This window comes from Carassius gibelio, chromosome B22, assembly GCF_023724105.1.
Source record: "Carassius gibelio isolate Cgi1373 ecotype wild population from Czech Republic chromosome B22, carGib1.2-hapl.c, whole genome shotgun sequence".
NCBI lineage: Eukaryota > Metazoa > Chordata > Actinopteri > Cypriniformes > Cyprinidae > Carassius > Carassius gibelio.
The window spans coordinates 29935976-29954756 of NC_068417.1; the positions used below are offsets into that span (position 1 = coordinate 29935976).

An 18781-nucleotide genomic window follows, 5' to 3' on the forward strand; every position below is an offset into this window, starting at 1 on the left:
GGAACGAAAACTGATGGAAGGCATTAGGTTAGTATTATTTTTATTATCATTAAAGGAACACTCCACTGTTTTTTCATATTAAACTATGTTATTCCCTTAACTAAGATGAGTTGATGCATACCTCTCTCGTCTCAGTGCGTGCACTTAATTGCTCTGGATAACTATAATGGATAACTATAATGTATGGCAGAATAGCACTTGGGAACACTACTATATTTGCACTTGGGAGCACTTTGACTCGGCGCAGTAATATCATCACTCCTAAAAGGATATTTCTGTGGATATTACTGCGCCGAGTCAAAGTGCTCTCAAGTGCAAATATAGTAGTAATGCATTTTCTGTAGTAATCAGTGAGACCTCAGATAAAGTAATAATCTCATCATATGATACATTGTATGTTTAAATAAATAAAGCTTTTTTTTTTTTGTTATTTTGTTCATTCAACTTATATGTAACTTACTTTATGGCTCATTTTAAAAAATTAAATAAAAAAAAAAAACATTATTTTGTTTTTTCCATAGGAGCAACTTGTATAAGGGTGTCAGTTCAGCTCTGCCTGAACTTTCCACACTCAGGGTGGATGAAGTCTACCATGATGTTCCAAGTGATGTGGCTCCACTGATAACAACTATGGCTATGGACATTAATGTTCCTCTGGTTGACTCTGCATTTGGAAAAGTGCAAGAAGGAAGTGTGTTATCCTATCATATGCCAGCAAAAAGAGTTCCAAAAACCTGTCCCCACACAGATGCTCCTTCTCCCCCACAGCTGCCACTTCAGGGTTACAGGCTGGGACCCGCTACCTGCTCTTTTGTCTGCACTGAACATCAGCAGCACCACATGATGTCCCTGGAAACAACATTAGAGAACGCACACAAAATTGCCAACAGCACAAAAGAGCAGAGTTCCTGCATCGAGTGGCACCAACTGAGGCGGCCCCGCATCACCTCCTCCAAGTTCAGAGAGGTATGTCACACCAGGGCACAGAGCTCTGCTGAAAATCTTGCCAAAAGACTTCTGAGACCTAGCCATCAGACTGCCGACATGAGGAGGGGGCTTGACATGGAACCTGCAGCAGTAGAGGAGTACTGCAGAGTAAGGGAGGTTAACCACTATCCCTGCGGCTTTCTTATCCACCCTGATGCACCCTGGATGGGGTCATCACCTGATGGCATTGTATACGATCCAAAGGGGCAGACAGTGTTTGGCCTTGTTGAAATTAAATGCCCCAATGTTGCAAGCTATGTTGACTGCCCATATATTAAGATCAGTGAGGGCACACACACATTAAGGAAATCTCATTCCTACTTTTGGCAAATCCAGGGCCAGATGTTGATTTCTGGTTTAGACTGGTGTGACTTTGGGCCCTATTTAAACGATCTGAAACGCAAGTGTCAAAGCGCGAAGCGCAAGTGAGTTTGTGGGTGGGTCTCGGCGCTGTTGCTATTTTCCCGGCGGGATAAATGGCTCTTGCGCCCGGCGCAAATCTAAAATGGGTGGGTCTGAAGTAGCTTCATTATTCATAGGTGTGGTTTGGGCGTAACGTGAAATAAACCAATCAGAGCGTCATCCAACATTCCCTTTAAAAGCAGGTGCGCAAGTTCCATTATGGATTGCTATTATTATGGCGTATTTACCAGGCGCACGCCAGGAGCGGTTCACAGCCGAGGAGACTGATGTTCTTGTAAAAGCAATGAAAGACAGAGAAATTGTGTTGTATGGGGATGGGAGAAACCCACCCAAAATAGCGTCGGTTAAACAGGCGTGGGAGGAAATAGCCACAACTGTTTCATCGATTTTTTTTCCTGGTTCTTGACGGACAAACCAATTTGTCAGATGTCCTTATATACATATATGTCTTGCCACTATTGGGCAAACAGGTCTGATCCTTAATTACTACAATTAGCCTGAATAATTTGTAAGCAAGATTTATGCCTATTTTTTCACATCTTCGTGGCACACCACAATGATTTCCGTCATCTCATGTGTTAATATTTTTTTAGTGTAACAATTTATGAATCTTAATAAAAATCTGTGTAGATTATATGAGCAAAGTGTATGCGCGTTGTGCACGCTATATACATTAAGGTCAAGCATGCGCCCTTAAAATAGCATAATGAACAGCGCGCAACGCGCCACTGACTTTAGACTAGGTTTTTTCTGGTCAGTGGCGCAATTGCTTAATGGAACAGCAAAATAGCACCAGGGATTGTTTGCGCCGGAACACGCCTCTTTTTTTGCGCTGATCCGCCCAGGGAGCGCAAGTTCATTCACTAGTTTAGCGACGTGCTTCTGTGGAGGGAAAAGCGCGCTTTGCGCGGGTGCAAAATAGGAATGACACATGCGTCGGTGTACAAAGTCAATTGCGCTGGGTGCAAGATAGGGCCCTTTGTTGTCTACACACAGGAGGACATGTTTATTCAGAGGATTCCCAGAGACAATGAAATCACAAAAACAATGAAAGTAAAAATTGATTTTTTTTATTTTTATTGTTACCTCTTTGCTTCCCTAAATAATTAGATTCTGATTGCCTGTCACACTTCTTTATAGAGTGCTGTTAATTTCTCTTTTCTCCATTTCTCTTACTGGCAGTAACTCTTATTAGTTCAATCCATTTCAAAATATTTGTACATATATATTGATTCAAGTTTTTATATTTTTTCTTAATTGTATTACTATGTTTCTTGTTGTATTAATACTAATCTATTATTAAATTACATGTTACATGTTCTTCCGATTAATTTTTTTGATAATTGGTTACCTAAAAATAGTATTTTATAACTGTTGTTTGTAAATTGGGAGCCCTAAATAAATGTTATTCAGTAAATAATTCACTGTGCATGAAAGTATTATTCTTATATTACAGATGGCTTAAAAGCATTGGTGAGGTAAAGTACATATAACATGCAAATAATTCAGTAGTTCTTTATTCAAAGAGTATGTGCAATGTACAGCAGTGCATACATAACATTAATTATAAAATTCAATTTATACAAAGTAATTTACAAAGGTACATTTAAAGAAAGTAGTTATACAAATGGTCATAGGTTATGAATTTTTATTTTTTTCTACTGCTGCTACTCTGGCTTCTTTGCCCAAGCCTTTACAAGAGGCCCGTTTTCATAGTTCGTCAGAAGACATGCAACAGTATACAGCTGATTAATGTTGCCAAAAAGCCGAAGTGGAATCTCTGTGTCAAAGAACTTGTGTTCCTTAACACGCCGTATGAGGCGCTCAACATGCACCCTGAGGCGTGCAATTGCTTGGGTCTCCCTGACCTCACAGGCAGACATCTGGGATCTTCCAGAGAGAAATGCTGGCCTATAAATCTTGCAAGGTACAAGGTCATCAACCAGAAAACCTCGGTCGACCATGATGGCCATTCCAGGTCTCAAAAGGGAGAGAATTCCAGACTCACGCGTGATCTGTTTGTTACTGATGGAACCAGCGTACAGTTGAGAAATAAATGTGACCGCCCCATGAGGAGCCACTCCAAGCAGCCCTTTGAGAGTACAGTGGGACTTGTATGCTGAGAACATTTCACTTTGGAGAAGAGGTGATGAAGGGCACTGGCACCTTAGCTCTGTGCAGTCCAGGATGACTGTAGTGTCTGCATAGTCCTTAAACTCAGCTGGCAGATGTGCCCTTATTTTCTCCTCTGGTATCCAGATCCTCACAGACCCTAGCACAGTGTACAGAAAGTTGCTCCATGTTGTAATGATCCGACTGACTGTGGACTGGTGGACTCCATACCGGTCAGCAAGATCACGCTGTTTTGAACCCAGTGCCAGGTAATTGAGAAACATGAACATCTCATCAATGGGCTGCAGGAAACGAGTCTGTTCAAAAGAAAAACAATTTGCGTTATGTTTCTCTCAACCTCTATTAGCCCTGATCTTTGTTAAAGGGATAGTTCACTTCAAAATGAAAATCATATACTCAGTGAATTTCTTTCTTTCTTCAAAATATCTTCCTTTGTGTTCAGCAGAAGAAAGAAATTCATACAGGTTTGAAACAACTTGAGGGTGAGTATATGATGACAGAATTTTAATTTTGAAGTGAACTATCCCTTTAAGTTTTATTGTATGGGCCATGTAAATAACTACTTACTACAGTGGAACTTGGCTCTGTAAAGGTGCCTCTCTGTGCTTGTGTCACACTGACCATATTTGGCAGTGATGGCTCTATTAAGGCCCAGAATCTCATCAGCAGGTCATAGGATGCAAATCTAAATAAATACAATTCAGATATAATCATTTAAATATTATATCAGTGTATACTATGATATTACTTGGAAGCATTTCAAATATACAACTCTGTTAGCCTTCCTCTCTCCCTCTCTCTCTCACACACACACACACACACACAACTATATCTGTTGTTGCAAAAGTAACGTTACTACAGAACAATCTGATATCTTACCTTGTGAAAAAACGTATGTCCTTGTCTGAGGCAGTAAAACGATGAATTCCAAAGCGCTGATTCATTGTCAGCTTCTCGACGTGTTCCCTCAGCTTGAGAATCTCATCTCTGAGAGACATGTTGTCATCAAGGGCTAAATCAACAACTGCAGGATCTGAAGCCGAAGCGTAGTCGTGGTCCATAGGGATATCAGCTTTCTCGCCTGCGTCGCCGTCATCCTCCGTCATCGGAGGCGGACGCTCTCTCCTCTCCCACACCCCCGGTCGTGAAGTGGGAAGGGTGAAATTGTTCCACTCAAACAGTGCTGGGACAGCTCCCTTGTTTAATAGCCGCCTCCCCGTCTCTGATAAGGGCTCACGAACATCATCCTTGTTAAAATGTCGGCTACATACTCGGGTATGGGGAGTAACTGTGAATTTGTCCCTCCGGCTACAAGCCATTTTCGCCTGATTTCCGCGTCAGATGGAAATGTATGAAAACTAAGTAAACTGTTGTACTTGCTCGAAGCTTGACACAGAGGCACACAACAATGCTCGGCTGTACTATAGATGGTTCGCTGAAATTTGAACGTTTTCTTACTAGTCATATTGTAGTTGCTGTTATATCGCTTTGTAAACAATCGCCTCAGCGCAAGCGGAAATGGCTTAGCAGGCTGAGATTTTAGCGGAAGTACGTCATCACCTCCGTGTGCATATAGCCTATAGTAGCTGCCTGGCTATTTTCCTTACAGTACACGAATGGCGATGAGCATGGCTGATTTTGAGAGAGACGAAGAGGGTGACTTCTCAGACAGTCAAGAACCAGAACCATACCTATTTGAACCAGAGTTTACAGAAGACGAGCTGCGTGCTTTGGAAATAGAACGACAGTAGGAGGAGGTTGAGATCGCTCAACAGCGAGAGGATGTGAGGATGAGAGCCAACATGAACTGGTGGTGTGAATGTGGGGGAATATGCCAATCTATGCCGACGGAAATAGAGTGTCTGTGCTGTAGAGAGTGGGACATGTTTTTGCCATTGATGACCAGGCTCAACACGTCAGATCAAGATGAGCGTGCCCGAAGTTGTGTCACATTTACAGAGGATTTCACGGCGCTGATCCATTCTGCAGTACTCGATTTTTTTTTCCGGTGTGACAAAGTGAACTGGAAAAAACGCCACACGCCGAATGGACCAAATGGACAGCTGTCCACAGAGTAAGTGATTATTTTAATCATGACGCATGTATAGATCGACCCATATTATACCTGTATTCACATAGAGTTGATGTTGTCATGTGTTGCGTGATATCTCTGCGCCGAAGTAGCAGTGTTTCGCCTAAGTAGCAGTGCTTCGCCTGTGCTTCCCCATAATATAGTCCCAAGTCAATATCTGCCTAGGAAATCGCCTAGTGTTAATCTGGATCGCTATTTGTACTCGTTGTGAATACGCAGGCCACAAGAAGTAATTAGGTGGTTTTTTTTTTTTTTTTTGATCACTTTTACTCAGGCCGTGCTAGCTGGCAACAAAGGATTCCATTCATTGTGCTAAGCTAAGCTAACGCTGACCCAGTCAAACTGAAACAATGCATGCACTGACACAAAAATGCATTTGCCCACCTATCTAAATGCAGGAAATAATGTGAATAAGCCCTATTTCAAAAAACGGTGGAGTGTTCCTTTAAGGTTGATTTTCTAACTTCTTTGACCTCATTTAACAATAAATTTCCATTGAAATACGATACATGAAATTTATATTTTTATATGTAAATTACAAAAAAACATTGAAACTACTAAGTTGTAACTTACACACAGTTTGTGCATAAGCCTGAAGTCTGAATAAGATGAATAATCAGGGAAACTTGCCTTCAGGGTTTCATTCCTGTAATTGTGGATCATAACTTTGATTTCCACAAGTTCATTTCTGGACACTGAACGAGGCAGCCACAGGTCTATTGAGAACGGCTTCCACGCCCGGACGTTATAAGGTTCAGACACACAGAAACCTGCAGTGCATCATGTGGTTCAATTGTATATGCAAAAACTAGAGATAATCTAATTCTTCTGTCTCTGCCAAGACAAACAACAGTTAAACAAACAGACACGAACAGAGCTGTTTACCTGTCTCAGATGAGGCACTGATGCCTAGAAACCACCACTGAGTGATACTGTTTGGAAGAGTGGTGTTCACTGGATATACAGCCAACCTGGAATAAATGTATGAAAACTCACTCTCAACAATGACCTCTACACTACATGTGATCAATTGAAACTTCTAGGCAAGTGTGTTACAACTAGTTGGAGCTAAAACCCTCTGATTTCCATGCATCAATTTTCCTCAATCAGGCCTACATCTAATTACAGATTCTTAAAATTCAGATTTTGTTTACATGTGCATTTATGTTTTTCACGCAAAACTTTAGTGCATGGGAAATGCATTTACATCACATCATTGCACTGCACATGTGCTAAAGGTATTTCTGAAATGCCTGAAAAGATTCATATTCAAGGGTTTACATGCTTTTTTTACCCTCTCCATTATTTTTATTTATTTTATTTTTTACTCCAATCTTTTCAGTTCAACAGAAATTTAATTTGGATCAACTGAGGTGTTTACATGAAGGGTTCTAAATATGATTAAGTTATCAAAGTCTAATCAATTACTAACAGATTATTTGGGTGCATGTAAAAATAATGTAGCTACTCAGTCAAGGGCCAAACCCCTACCCATCAGGCTTGGTGACACTTGGTAATCTGATGTCAGTCCACATCCAAGACTCAAAGAACTTAGTGTGCACGTAAATATCCTCTAAGTCAGATAAATCATCTTCACCAAGATCGTCCTCTATTAAATTCAGATCCAAGATTTTTTCAGCTCTTCTCACTGCACTCTGAACAGCCACTGGGCCACTTCCTTTTTCTGTGGTTGTCCTCTCCCCACTGTACTCTTTGCAACAGCGAAGGAAAGCCGACACACAGCTCCTGTCCTCTGTGATGTAGAGGGAACGACGGTAGCAGGAATACGGCATGGGAATCTTCCTCAAGCCGTCCACACAACATCTCTGCAGGAACATCTCAGAATATGCCTTCTCTGAGAGAAAAGAACATAATAAATGTTTGTCTGGTTATAAAAACATTAGTATGAGACTACAAACTTTTTTCTTCGTGAGAAACTTGTGGGGAATGTTTTATACTGTATAAAGCTAAATTGCTCTCATCACTAGATATTTAAGTTATGTATTAAGCATTTTTGATACTGTGATGTTGTGAAGATTGTGTTGCCTTAACACACTGACTCACCCAGCTTCTCTCTTTGTTTCCATTTTGTTGCTCTTTGTTTTAAAGATCCTTCCCTTCTAGATTCTTTGGAGCAATGATCTATTCAATGAAATCAAAAGAAAGCTTAAAAATCAAAAAAAGAAAATGCACTTCTCCATCTTTTGGTTAGACTGGAAGCAAAAACAGCACAGGACCAACGTGATGTTACAACATTATACTTGCTCATCACAACCCAAAGTTTATAAGCCCCCACAATATGTATCATAGACTCCATGCATGAAATACAATATATTGTCTGCTTTATTATGTAGCTCATATATATTAATTGTCAATATACTTTTAAATCCTTTTAATTTTCTACTTGTCTAAATTTTGTTTATTTATTACACATTCAAAATCTAGGGGAACCCTATGGCCAGTCTATCCTTATCCGACAGAATGGAAGAATATCTTTTTAATCTTTAAAATTAACAGAGCAAGTGTGTGTGAAGCACCTGATCCAAAATCGGTGCATTCTCCTTTGCTGGAATAAAACACCAGTCCTGCATCACTGAAAACACCCATATTATTCCTGCCTCCTCCTGCGGTGCAGCCCATATCACTCTGACCCACCACCTCCCACACCTGAGTAACAGAGACATAAGTATCCATAAATCTCCAACGGGAAAACCAAGAGTTGTCAAGATTTTATACATTTATGAAAAATAATGTGTACTGTAAATGACCTTCTTCTGCGTCAGATGATTTTTATTCAACAAAAAGATGGCGTTATCCACAGCAACCAAGCTGACATTTGCCCCCGGGTCTCCTTTCACTACAAATGAAATACTGCTGCCTGGTGAGTATGAACTGAGTTTTTCTCCCGCCACTGGTCCTAAACTGAGCTAAAACAATCACAATTAATCAGCAAGCAATTGCACAGATTAAAAATATCTAAGCACATTTTACTTGATATTTTAAGTCAACAAAGTAAATTCAAGTAACAAAGTACAAATACTTCGTTACCTTACTTAAGTAGAAATTTGGGGTACCTATACTTTACTGGAGTAATTATTTTCAGCCAATTTTTTACTTCTACTCCTTACATTTTCACGCAATTATCTGTTCTTTGTACTCCTTACATTGTAAAAATAGGTGCGTTACTGCTATTTCATTTGGGCTTGTTTCATTCTGGCTTGTCATCATTCAAAAAAAAAAACTATCCAGATAAATTGCGCCATCCAGATGCAGTGAATTTGATTGTGGTTGGACGAGAAGTATAAACATACCATTCCGACACCCTATTGGTTGTACACGATCTATCGCACCTGCACATGACACAAATCGCATCACAATCCAGCAAGGACATAGCCAGTGTTGGGTTGGTTCGTAAAAAATATATATTTCTTAAAAGTTATTATTTCTCAACTACTGGCTCATTTACCAAATGGGTGCTTTCTCCTCTTCCCTCGCAAATTAAGCTACAGTAAGTAGTTCGGTAGCGAGACGTTTGAGTAAATTAGCGTTATTGATTGACAATGCAATTGACAATGTTGTGATAAGTAGTCTATAACAACTTTGTAACTCGTTACCCCCTGAACACTGGACATAGCAGACGTATATAGCGAATACAGGAAGGTGTCAATCAAGCAGGTATCATGATTATGAGCTATTTATCATTTTTATTTTTTGATTAATCACTTGGATTATTCATTCATTTTGACAGCACTAATGTTTATTGTAAATAGACAACCATACAGGGGTTACTGTTACTAAGCCTGCACCAATTTTCTTGTCCATTGCCCTAGCAGATTCCTGCAGCTAAGCTTGGATGTACATTTACATTTCATTAAGGGTTATTCATGACATGCCTCTGAAGTTTGACTTTTTGCACCATTTCAATACTTATAGGCAACTAGTCATCATATCTCTAGTTCTTTAATGTATTTGCATTGTACTAAAATGCATTCATTTTCAATGGGCATATATGCGGCTGAAACAGGTAGCCTAGTGCAACCCAAATTTTTCAACATGAACATTTTAATATAACGTTATAGTCATTATGGCCTTTGGCCTTTAGAAAAATGTTTTTCTGAGTAGGTGATGTGGAGTCAATAGGCCCCTGTGGCGCGGCCTAAGTTTTTGTTTTTAATGTCATTTTTTTCCTTACATTACTTTCACTTTTATACTTTAAGTAGTTTTGAATCCAGTACTTTTAAACTTTTACTTGAGTAAAAAGCATGAGTTGATACTTCAACTTCTACAAAAGTTTTATTTTTAACCCTATCTATACTTCTGCCTGAGTAATGAATGTAAATACTTTAGACACCAGTGTAAAATACTGTAGTAGGAGTGCAAAAGTGCGGCTACAGAAGTAAAAACTGTCAGGCATTTTTAATGGTAACTTATAAATGCTTTTGTTCATGCCATCCTGTTGGTATTTTTTATAGATTTATAAAATTGTACTTTACAGCTGAATTGTTGAAAAACTACATTACATTACATGATGCTGTACAGAAAATTAAAACATTCATCAAACAAATCGAACTTTAATGAGCTCTTCAGGGCACAGTGAATGATATAATAAAATCAGTCTCCTTACGATCTCAAAATACTTCAATTTGTATCTGCATATAGGCATATTTTCTGATAAACCTAAAATGGATTGTTTCTACAGATGTAATCAACAACTTTAAATGAATAGTTTTATATTTATCCATATTTTTTATATGAATATGTAATTTGAAATGCTTGATGGAACTGTAGTTCTTTCCCTCATCAGTAGCATTATGCACACAGTATTGTATTATGTCTATTTTCTGATTTTCAAATGATTTTTTGTTATTATTTATTATTTTTTGCTTCAAATAAATGTGTATAATGTTGTAATTCACCTCTTGGCTGGTTGGCTTGAACATTCAAAATATTTTTAGACAAGGGTTTTATGTTACTTTGAAATGCTCTAAATGTTAATTTTGCAATTGTGAAAATATACACTGACCATGAAGGACGGTTTCTTGTACAAATACAAAAATATATAAGAACAAGAAATTACATTTATTCATTTAGCAGAAGCTTTTATCCAAAGTGACTTACAAATGAGGTCAATGGAAGCAATCAAAAACAACTAGAGAGCAATGATATATAAGTGCTATAGCAAGTGTCAGTTAGCTTAAATGCAGAACACATAGCAAGGGCTTTTAAATACTATAATAAATAAAAAGAAAAAAGATAGAATAGAAACAGTATAGAGCAAGCTAGTGTTAGAGGTCTTTTTTTTATAATGGTATAATAAATTAAAAGAAAAATGGATTAGAATAGTGAGTGCTATAAAGATGGAATAAAATAAAGATGGAAGAAATGTGTTTTAAGCCGATTCTTGAAGATGGCTAAGGAATCAGCTGCTCGGAATTGAGTCATTCCACCAGGAGGGAACATTTAATTGAAAAGTCTGTAAAAGTGACTTTGTGCTTTATAGGGATGGCACAATCAAGCAACATTCACTTGCAGAACGCAAGCTTCTAGAGGGCACATAAGTCAGAAGTTATGAATTTAGGTAAAGGGGTGCAGAGCCAGTGGTGGTTCTGTATGTAAACATCAATGCCTTGAATTTTATGTAGCAGATTTTGGGCTCATAAAAAATTAATCTTGCTGCCACGTTCTGGATTAATTGTAAAGGTTTTATAGAACTGGCTGGAAGACCTGCCAAGAGAGCATTGCAATAGTCCAGCCTAGACAGAATAGGAGCTTGAACAAGGAGTTGTGCAACATGTTCCAATAGAAAGGGCCTGATCTTCTTAATGAAGAATAAAGCAAATCTGCAGGACCGGACAGTTTTAGCAATGTGGTCTGAAAAAGTTAGGGTTCCTCGAGTTATGGTTGATGTGCCCAACTTGATGGTGAAATTATGATGAAATGATGGGTTTACTGGAACCACAGGCAGTTCTGTCTTAGCAAGACTGAGTTGAAGGTGATGGTCCTTCATCCAGTAAGAAAGGTCTACTAGATGAGCTGAGTTGCGAGCAGCTTCTGTCGGATCATCAGGATGGAATGAGAGGTAGAGTTGAGTGTCATCAGCATAGCAGTGGTATGAAAAGCCATGTTTTTCGTCTCTGTCTGATTGTGTGCGTCTGTTAACTAGCAGCAGCTGCGGTCTATGAGTGCCAGCTGCAGCTCATTTGCGCTGCCTTTGGCTGGAATTCCTGTTCGTGTTGATGGTTCGTGGATTCTCATCTGTCTTTCTTGTTTAGTTGTGCTCCTGTCCCTCCATTTGGGATTCTCTGGACCTTATTCCTTGCCCGCCTATTCCTGTGCTGAGTTTGAGTTACTGCAGCTTGAGCGATCTGGACGTGATTCATCTGGGGTTATGCCATCGTCTTCCTACGTTCTCATTGCTGACTGTCAGAGCTACTAATAAACCATTTTTTACCTCAATGGCCACGAGTCATGCTGTCCAAGCCATGGTTGCTCAGGTTTCGGAACTTACCACTCAGTTTCAGCACTTCAAGTTAGAGACCATTTCTTCTCAGCAACCACCTGCATCCGTTCTCCTGAGCCTCGTCTACCACCACCAACCTTTTATTCTGGGGAACCCCAATTGTGTCACTAATTTTTGGCTAAATGCTCCCTCTATATTTCTCTTCAACCGTCATCATTTCCCACCAAGGAATCTAAGGTAGCGTTCATTATAACTCTGCTCACTGGATGAGTGGCAAGCTGGGGAACCCCCGTTTGGGAACAGAGACTTCTGTGCTGCGCCTCCTTCCAAGCGTTCTCGCAGTAGCTGAAGAAGGTATTTGTTTGTGCTGCTTATGGCAGAGAGGCAGCAAGACTTCTCACGGAGCTGCGACAAGGGGATCGCACCGTAGCCGATTATTCTATTGAATTTCGCACTTTAGCCACGGAGTGCGGCTGGAATTCTGAGGCGCAGTTGGACCTGTTTCTACACGGACTTTCGGACACCATCAAGGACGAAATTTATTCCTCGGATTTACCCGCGGGGTGGATAAGCTCATTGAGCTGGCTATTCGGGTGGATGCCAGAGTAAGGAGGCGTGTCCAACAGAAGACACTACGGAGAATCCCTGACATCACTCATCAGAACAGCCTATCATCGGTCACTGGTGAGAGTGAGTTCTGCCCATGCAGATGGGCAGGTCTCGCCTTTTACAGCAGGAGAAGCAGAGATGCAGAGAGAGAGGTTTGTGCTTGTACTGTGGAGCTGCCGGTCACATCGTTCTGCAATGTCCAGTAAAAGCCGGTGCCCGCCAGTAGGTAAGAGGTTACTGACGGGTGGAGCAACTCTTAAATCCTCTCTTTCTGTCATGTCGCTACCGGTAAGGCTGACACTTCATTCTCCAACTTTTGACTGTGAGGCTTTGGTGGATTATGGGGCGGAGGGTAATTTTCTAGACATTAATGTCGCAAAAAGACTTAAGATACCTATGGTGGAGCTCTCTCAGCCCATCTCTGCGGTGGCACTAAATGGTCAGCCGTTACCCTCCATCACACATTCCACAGTCTCCATCAAACTAATCATCTCTGGACATCACACTGAGAACATTAACTTTCTCTTAACTGACACTCCTGCTGCTCCTGTGGTTTTTGGACATCCCTGGCTAGTGCTCCATAATCCCCACATAAACTGGGGAAAAAATTATGTCTTGTCCTGGAGTGAATATTGTCATGCGTCATGTCTGTTGTCTGCATGTTCTCCTGTGTCTTGTTCTGTGTTTCAGGATGATCAAACTGACCTTTCTAACGTATCACGTGAGTACCTCGACCTGAAGAAAGTGTTCAGTAAGTCACGGACTGCTTCTCTACCTCCGCATCATCCCTATTACTGTGCTAGAGAGGGAGTTCATGTAGAAATATATTTCTGATTCTCTTGCAGCCAAGATCATCCGCCCCCTCTTCCTCTCCAGCGGGTGCGGGATTTTTTTCTTGAAAAAGAAAGACGGCTCTCTTCATCCCTGTATTGTTTATCGAGAATTGAATGACATCACGGGGAAGAATACTTATCCTTTGCCATTGATGTCGACAGCTTTCGAGCTTCTGCAGGGGGCGTAATTTTTCACGAAATTGGATCACCGTAACGCTTATCATTTGGTTCGCATAATAGAGGGAGATGAATGGAAGACAGCTTTTAATTCCCCCAGGGGGCACTTTTAATATCTTGTTCTTTCTTTTGGCCTTTCTAACGGCTCCGCGGTATTCCAAGCACTCGTCAAAGATGTGTTGAGAGATATGGTAGATCAGTTTATTTATGTCTACCTGGATGACATACTGATATTTTCTCATTCTCTCCAGGACATGTTCAACACGTCAGGTGAGTGCTTCAGAGGCTGTTAGAGAATGGGCTTTTTGTCAAGGCGGAGAAATGCATTTTCCATGCACAGTCTGTTCCTTTTTTGGGATACATCGTCTCGGCCGAGGGGGTGCACATGGATACCGACAAGATTCAGGCTGTGGTAAATTGGCCAACCCCAGAATCTCGTAAGGCCCCGCAGAGGTTTCTGGGCTTTGCCAATTCTTACCGGAGGTTTATTCCCAATTTCAGCCAGCTAGCTGCCCCTTTGACTTCCTTAATCTCCATCAAGACTGCCTTCAGGTAATCAAAGCAGCTTTTCAGCATTTTGCAAACTGATTTTGATTTTTCTATTTCTTATCGTCGAGGTTCTAAGAACATCAAACCGACGCGTTATCCCATATTTTTGATGTTTTGGATCGCCCATCTTTTTCCGAACCCATTGTACCACAGAAAGTCTTTATTTCTACAGTTACGTGGGACATCAAGTCGAAGGTTCGCACAGCCTCGCAAGGGGTAACACCCCCGCCTGGATGCCCACCGGGGCGGTTGTTTGTGCCAGAGGCTTTAAGGTCCGAAGTTATCCGATGGGGTCATTATTCCAAGTTAGCCATCCTGGGGTTAATCGTACCATGTTTCTCGTTAATCAGCGGTTTTGGTGGCCAGCCATGGCTCGTGACATTCGTCTTTTTGTTTTGGCTTGCTCTGTCTGTGCTGTTTCGAAGTCTTCCAATCAACCCCCTGCTGGACTCCTTCAGCAGTTGTTAGTTCCTTCGAGACCCTGGTCCCACATTTCGCTAGATTTCGTTTTGGGCCTCCCTCCCTCACAGGGAAACACGGTGGTTTTGACCGTGGTGGATCAGTTCTCGAAGGCAACTCATTTCATTCCTCTGCCTAAATTACCTTCTGACAGAGAAACAGCGGTTGCTGTCATAGATCACGTTTATCGCTTACATGGCCTCCCGATGGACGTGGTCTCTGACAGGGGACCTCAGTTTGTTTCCAAATTTTGGAGAGTTTTTGTAAATTACTGGGGGCGACTGTTAGTCTTTCTTCTGGATTTCATCCTCAGAGTAATGGTCAGACGGAGAGGGCCAACCAAGATCTAGAACAAGTGTTGCGATGTTTGGTTTCTCAGAACCCCTCCTCTTGGAGTCAGCAGCTCTCATGAGTTGAGTACGCACATAACTCGTTACCAGTTACGGCTACGGGCCTTTTCGCCCTTTCAGTGTAGTTTAGGGTACCAGCCACCACTTTTTCCAGAACTGGAATCCGAAGTCGCGGTCCCCTCTGCCCACGCATTTTTCCAGATGTGCCGACGCACCTGGACCTGGACTCTCACCAAAATTATTAGACCGTGGCAGTCCACCTCGAACACCCTCCGGCTTACAGGAGAATTCATTCATTCATATTTTCGATGCTTCAAAAATTCTAACTGACCCTCTGATGTCACATGGACTACTTTGAAGATGTTTTTATTACCTTTCTGGACATGGACAGTATACCATACATACATTTTCAATGGAGGGACAGAAAGTTCTTGGACTAAATCTAAAATATCTTTAAACTGTGTTTCGAATATGAACGGAGGTCTTACAGGTTTGAACGACATGAGGGTGAGTCATTAATGACATAATTTAAATTTTTCGGTGAACTAACCCTTTAAGTTGTGGATTTATTTGAGCCTGTCAAAATGATGAGGTTAATGATGTGAGTGAGTGCAGGTACAACTGCAGGAGAAATGGCTTGAAGGAGAAGAAATGGAATAGGATCAAGCCGACAAGTAATAGGATGATTAGAAAGGATGAGTTTGGAAACTTCTGCCTCAGAGAGGGAAGAGAAGGATTTGAATGAGTGTATGTTTGCTGGTGATATGTGCTTGACGGATAGTGGTGTGGAAAATTGTTCAATTATGTTTTTAATTTTATTAATTAAAAACGTGGCAAAGAGATGAAGCAGGAGGGGGAGGAGGAGCACAAAGGAGTGAGAAAATGTTTCAAAAAGCATGCAAGAGTTAGACAAATTATTCATTTTGTTATGGTAGTATGTCCTTTTAGCAGTGGAGACATTACCAGAGAAAGAAGAGAGGAGTGACTGATACACATTAAGGTCAGTAGTATTTTTGGATTTGTGCCACACCCTTTCAGCAGCTCTAAGCTTAGAACAATGTTCGCATAGAACATCAGACAGCCAAGGGGCAGAAGGAGTTGTATGGGCTGGCCTGGAAGACAAGGGGCAAACAGTGTCTAAACAAGATGTAAAAGTGAAGCAGAAAGTATCAGTAGCACTGTTAGCATCAAAAGATGCTAACAGTTTAGGGGAAGGAAGTGAAGATGAAACCATTGCAGATGCAGGCGGGAGGGAGTGAGCATAAGTTATGTCGAAAGATGACATGTGGAGGGGTAAGTGATGTGTCAGGGACCATGTTAAGTGTGAGGTTAAGAGTGAGGAGGAAGTGATCCAAGGTTTGCAGGTGTGCATACTTTTATTATGTGTTTGGTGTGTGTTGATTCGTTTTGAAGCTTGGAATGCATCATGAAACAGCACAGAATCCCATTCATTGTATTCAAATAGAATTTCTATTGATTGGAAGATTTAAATGATATAAAAAAAATGTTGTTTAAATTCTGTGGAAAACTGATGTTGTTAAAAAATAAAATGCAAGAAAACACAAAACATATGACTGGTAGATGACACTTTTTTTGTGTTGTAAAGCATGAAAACAAGACATCATTTAATATTTAGTTATAAATATTATAAATAAATATAGTTTCTTTGTGTTACAAAGCTTAAGTATTTCAAAGTATTTTAAAGTATCTAGATTATGTCACTAAACCTGAGTAATCTTAAGAAATACATTACTGATTATTTTTTAAAGCTTTTATTTTGTAATCTGTAGTGAAATACATTTTAAAAGTAACCTTCCCAGCCCTGCCCAAATAGCACGCAAAGTTATGACAAAATTATATCCCAATATATAATTTCATGATGATAGATTTCCCAGGATTCTGCAATGTCTATTTTTTTTTTTTAAATAACATTTGTGTTAAGTCTGCATTGTTCCAAAGACAGCTCTAGTTCTCAACTGAGTGTGCGGGTGAAGCATCACTAAATTTGGCCAAAGAAAACTTGTTGAAAAAAAAAAAAAATCTATATTATTTTTTGCTTTTTTCAAATGTTTGTTAAAAGTGCAAAAATTAAATAACAAAAGTTTGAAAAGAAGTCAAAATTTAACTTTTCGGACAGCATTTTGTGTGTACTGTTCTAATTTCAGTTTTGGTTTTTCAGCGTAGCATTTAAAAATATAATTTACGTTTTTTCCGTCTTGGTTTAAAAACAAAAAACTAACCTTTATGTGGCAAGGTCCAATGATCATATGGTCCAATTTTGATATGACAACATTTGAAGTAGTAAAAAAATTAAATATAGTACCGTTCAAAATTACCACAACTGTAATGGGCAGAGTCAGCTTGAAGAGAGTATGATGACACATGAACTTCAAGTTCATGGCCACCACTATAAGTGTGCCAATTTTCATAATTTTTTTATGTACTGTAGATAGGGCTGCCATTAACTTCCATTCAGGAATAAGATAGCTAACAAATACAATAGGGGTACACTCCTTCAGGGCCTGGGCCCTAAAAATACTTCCAGAACAAGCGCTGCTGAAAAAGTGTGATGGCACTTATTTATTTATTATTTTATTTTTACGAGTAGGCTATATGTATTCTTCATAGTAGTTTTTAGTTCAAAGCATACTTACTGAGGCTACACACTGGTCCTCCACATCCACAAACACTGAGTCTGCCACCACTTCTGCATTTAGTTGCCATGGCAATATATAGTATGCCACCAGCCGGAATGAAGGTAGCATCTCTGTGGTCAACAGCAAAGGAATATTTACGACATCCAGACATTCTACATTTACCCTGGCAGCTGTTATTATTTTCCCTTTGTTCAAAACCTAAGCAGGAAGAGGAGAGGTGGAAAAAGGTCAGAAAAGAAGAAATAAGGAAAAGAGTCTTAAAGACTACTGTATTCCAGTCATGTTTAACTCTTCCCAAAATGTCCAATACTCACAGTGTACGTCAGCTGCTTCACAACTTCTCTGTGTTCTGGAGAGGCAGTTTTAATGTACACTTCGATGATAAGACTTTTGCCCACTGCCACTTTGTTGGAGCCCACTGAGATGTGCAGGTAGTTCTCAAATAAGCCGTAAGAACAAAAATATGGCTCCAAAGGCATCTCCTCTGAAGTTTGCTTTTCTGCATTCACACCAGGAAGAGCTGTTTTTACCTGCCAATGTACAGACATATTTACCAAAATAAGACACATTTATGCACCCATTATTGGCATCTATGTTTCCTAGAAAAATCTTCTCTCTGTAACACCCATGGAATCTTTCCATTCCACAAAAAGGTTATTTATAGTATAAAGGGTTCTTTAGATTATTCAAATGCTCTTTATTCTATGAGGTACATTAAATTGTTATTTTAAGAACTGCTCACTGAAAAGATCTTTGGGGAACCTAAAATGTTTTTTCAATAGCATCCCTTTTGGAACTATTATTTTAGAATTGTATTCTAATCCTGTCCTACATGCCACTGTGGAGTCATAGAATGATCTTAAATACTCAACGTCTGATGAGTTTCTATTGTGTTCACAGGGTCGGCGCCACAGGGGGGCCCCAGGGGGCCTGGCCCGGCCACCTAGGTTACTTTGCCCCCTCACCTCTAGTCAGCACACCACCCTGCCTCGGAGCGCGATTTCAGCCATTGAGACTCAGCAACAGGCACGGTGACGGTTCCACTGTGCCCT

General features: G+C 40.2%; 2 protein-coding genes across 2 annotated transcripts in view; both read right to left on the reverse strand.

Annotated features, from left to right (window-relative positions):
- The window catches only part of LOC127988332 (complement C3-like), a 53190-nt gene that overhangs the window by 23424 nt on the left and 10985 nt on the right, over positions 1-18781 (reverse strand). The window contains exons 12-20 of the mRNA XM_052591021.1: positions 18044-18259; positions 17727-17927; positions 8404-8562; positions 8173-8302; positions 7341-7461; positions 7127-7276; positions 6521-6606; positions 6262-6405; positions 4723-4739 (exon numbers count right to left, since the gene is read on the reverse strand). Coding sequence (XP_052446981.1) covers positions 4723-4739; positions 6262-6405; positions 6521-6606; positions 7127-7276; positions 7341-7461; positions 8173-8302; positions 8404-8562; positions 17727-17927; positions 18044-18259 — 1224 coding nt within the window. The remainder of the gene's footprint in view (positions 1-4722; positions 4740-6261; positions 6406-6520; positions 6607-7126; positions 7277-7340; positions 7462-8172; positions 8303-8403; positions 8563-17726; positions 17928-18043; positions 18260-18781) is intronic.
- LOC127988411 (uncharacterized) lies at positions 2912-4845 on the reverse strand. Its single transcript, XM_052591162.1, has 3 exons — positions 4423-4845; positions 4111-4228; positions 2912-3839 (listed from the first exon to the last, which is right to left on the reverse strand). Exons 1-3 carry the CDS (start codon positions 4647-4649, stop codon positions 3078-3080), a joined length of 1107 nt encoding a protein of 368 aa, XP_052447122.1. The 5' UTR covers positions 4650-4845; the 3' UTR covers positions 2912-3077.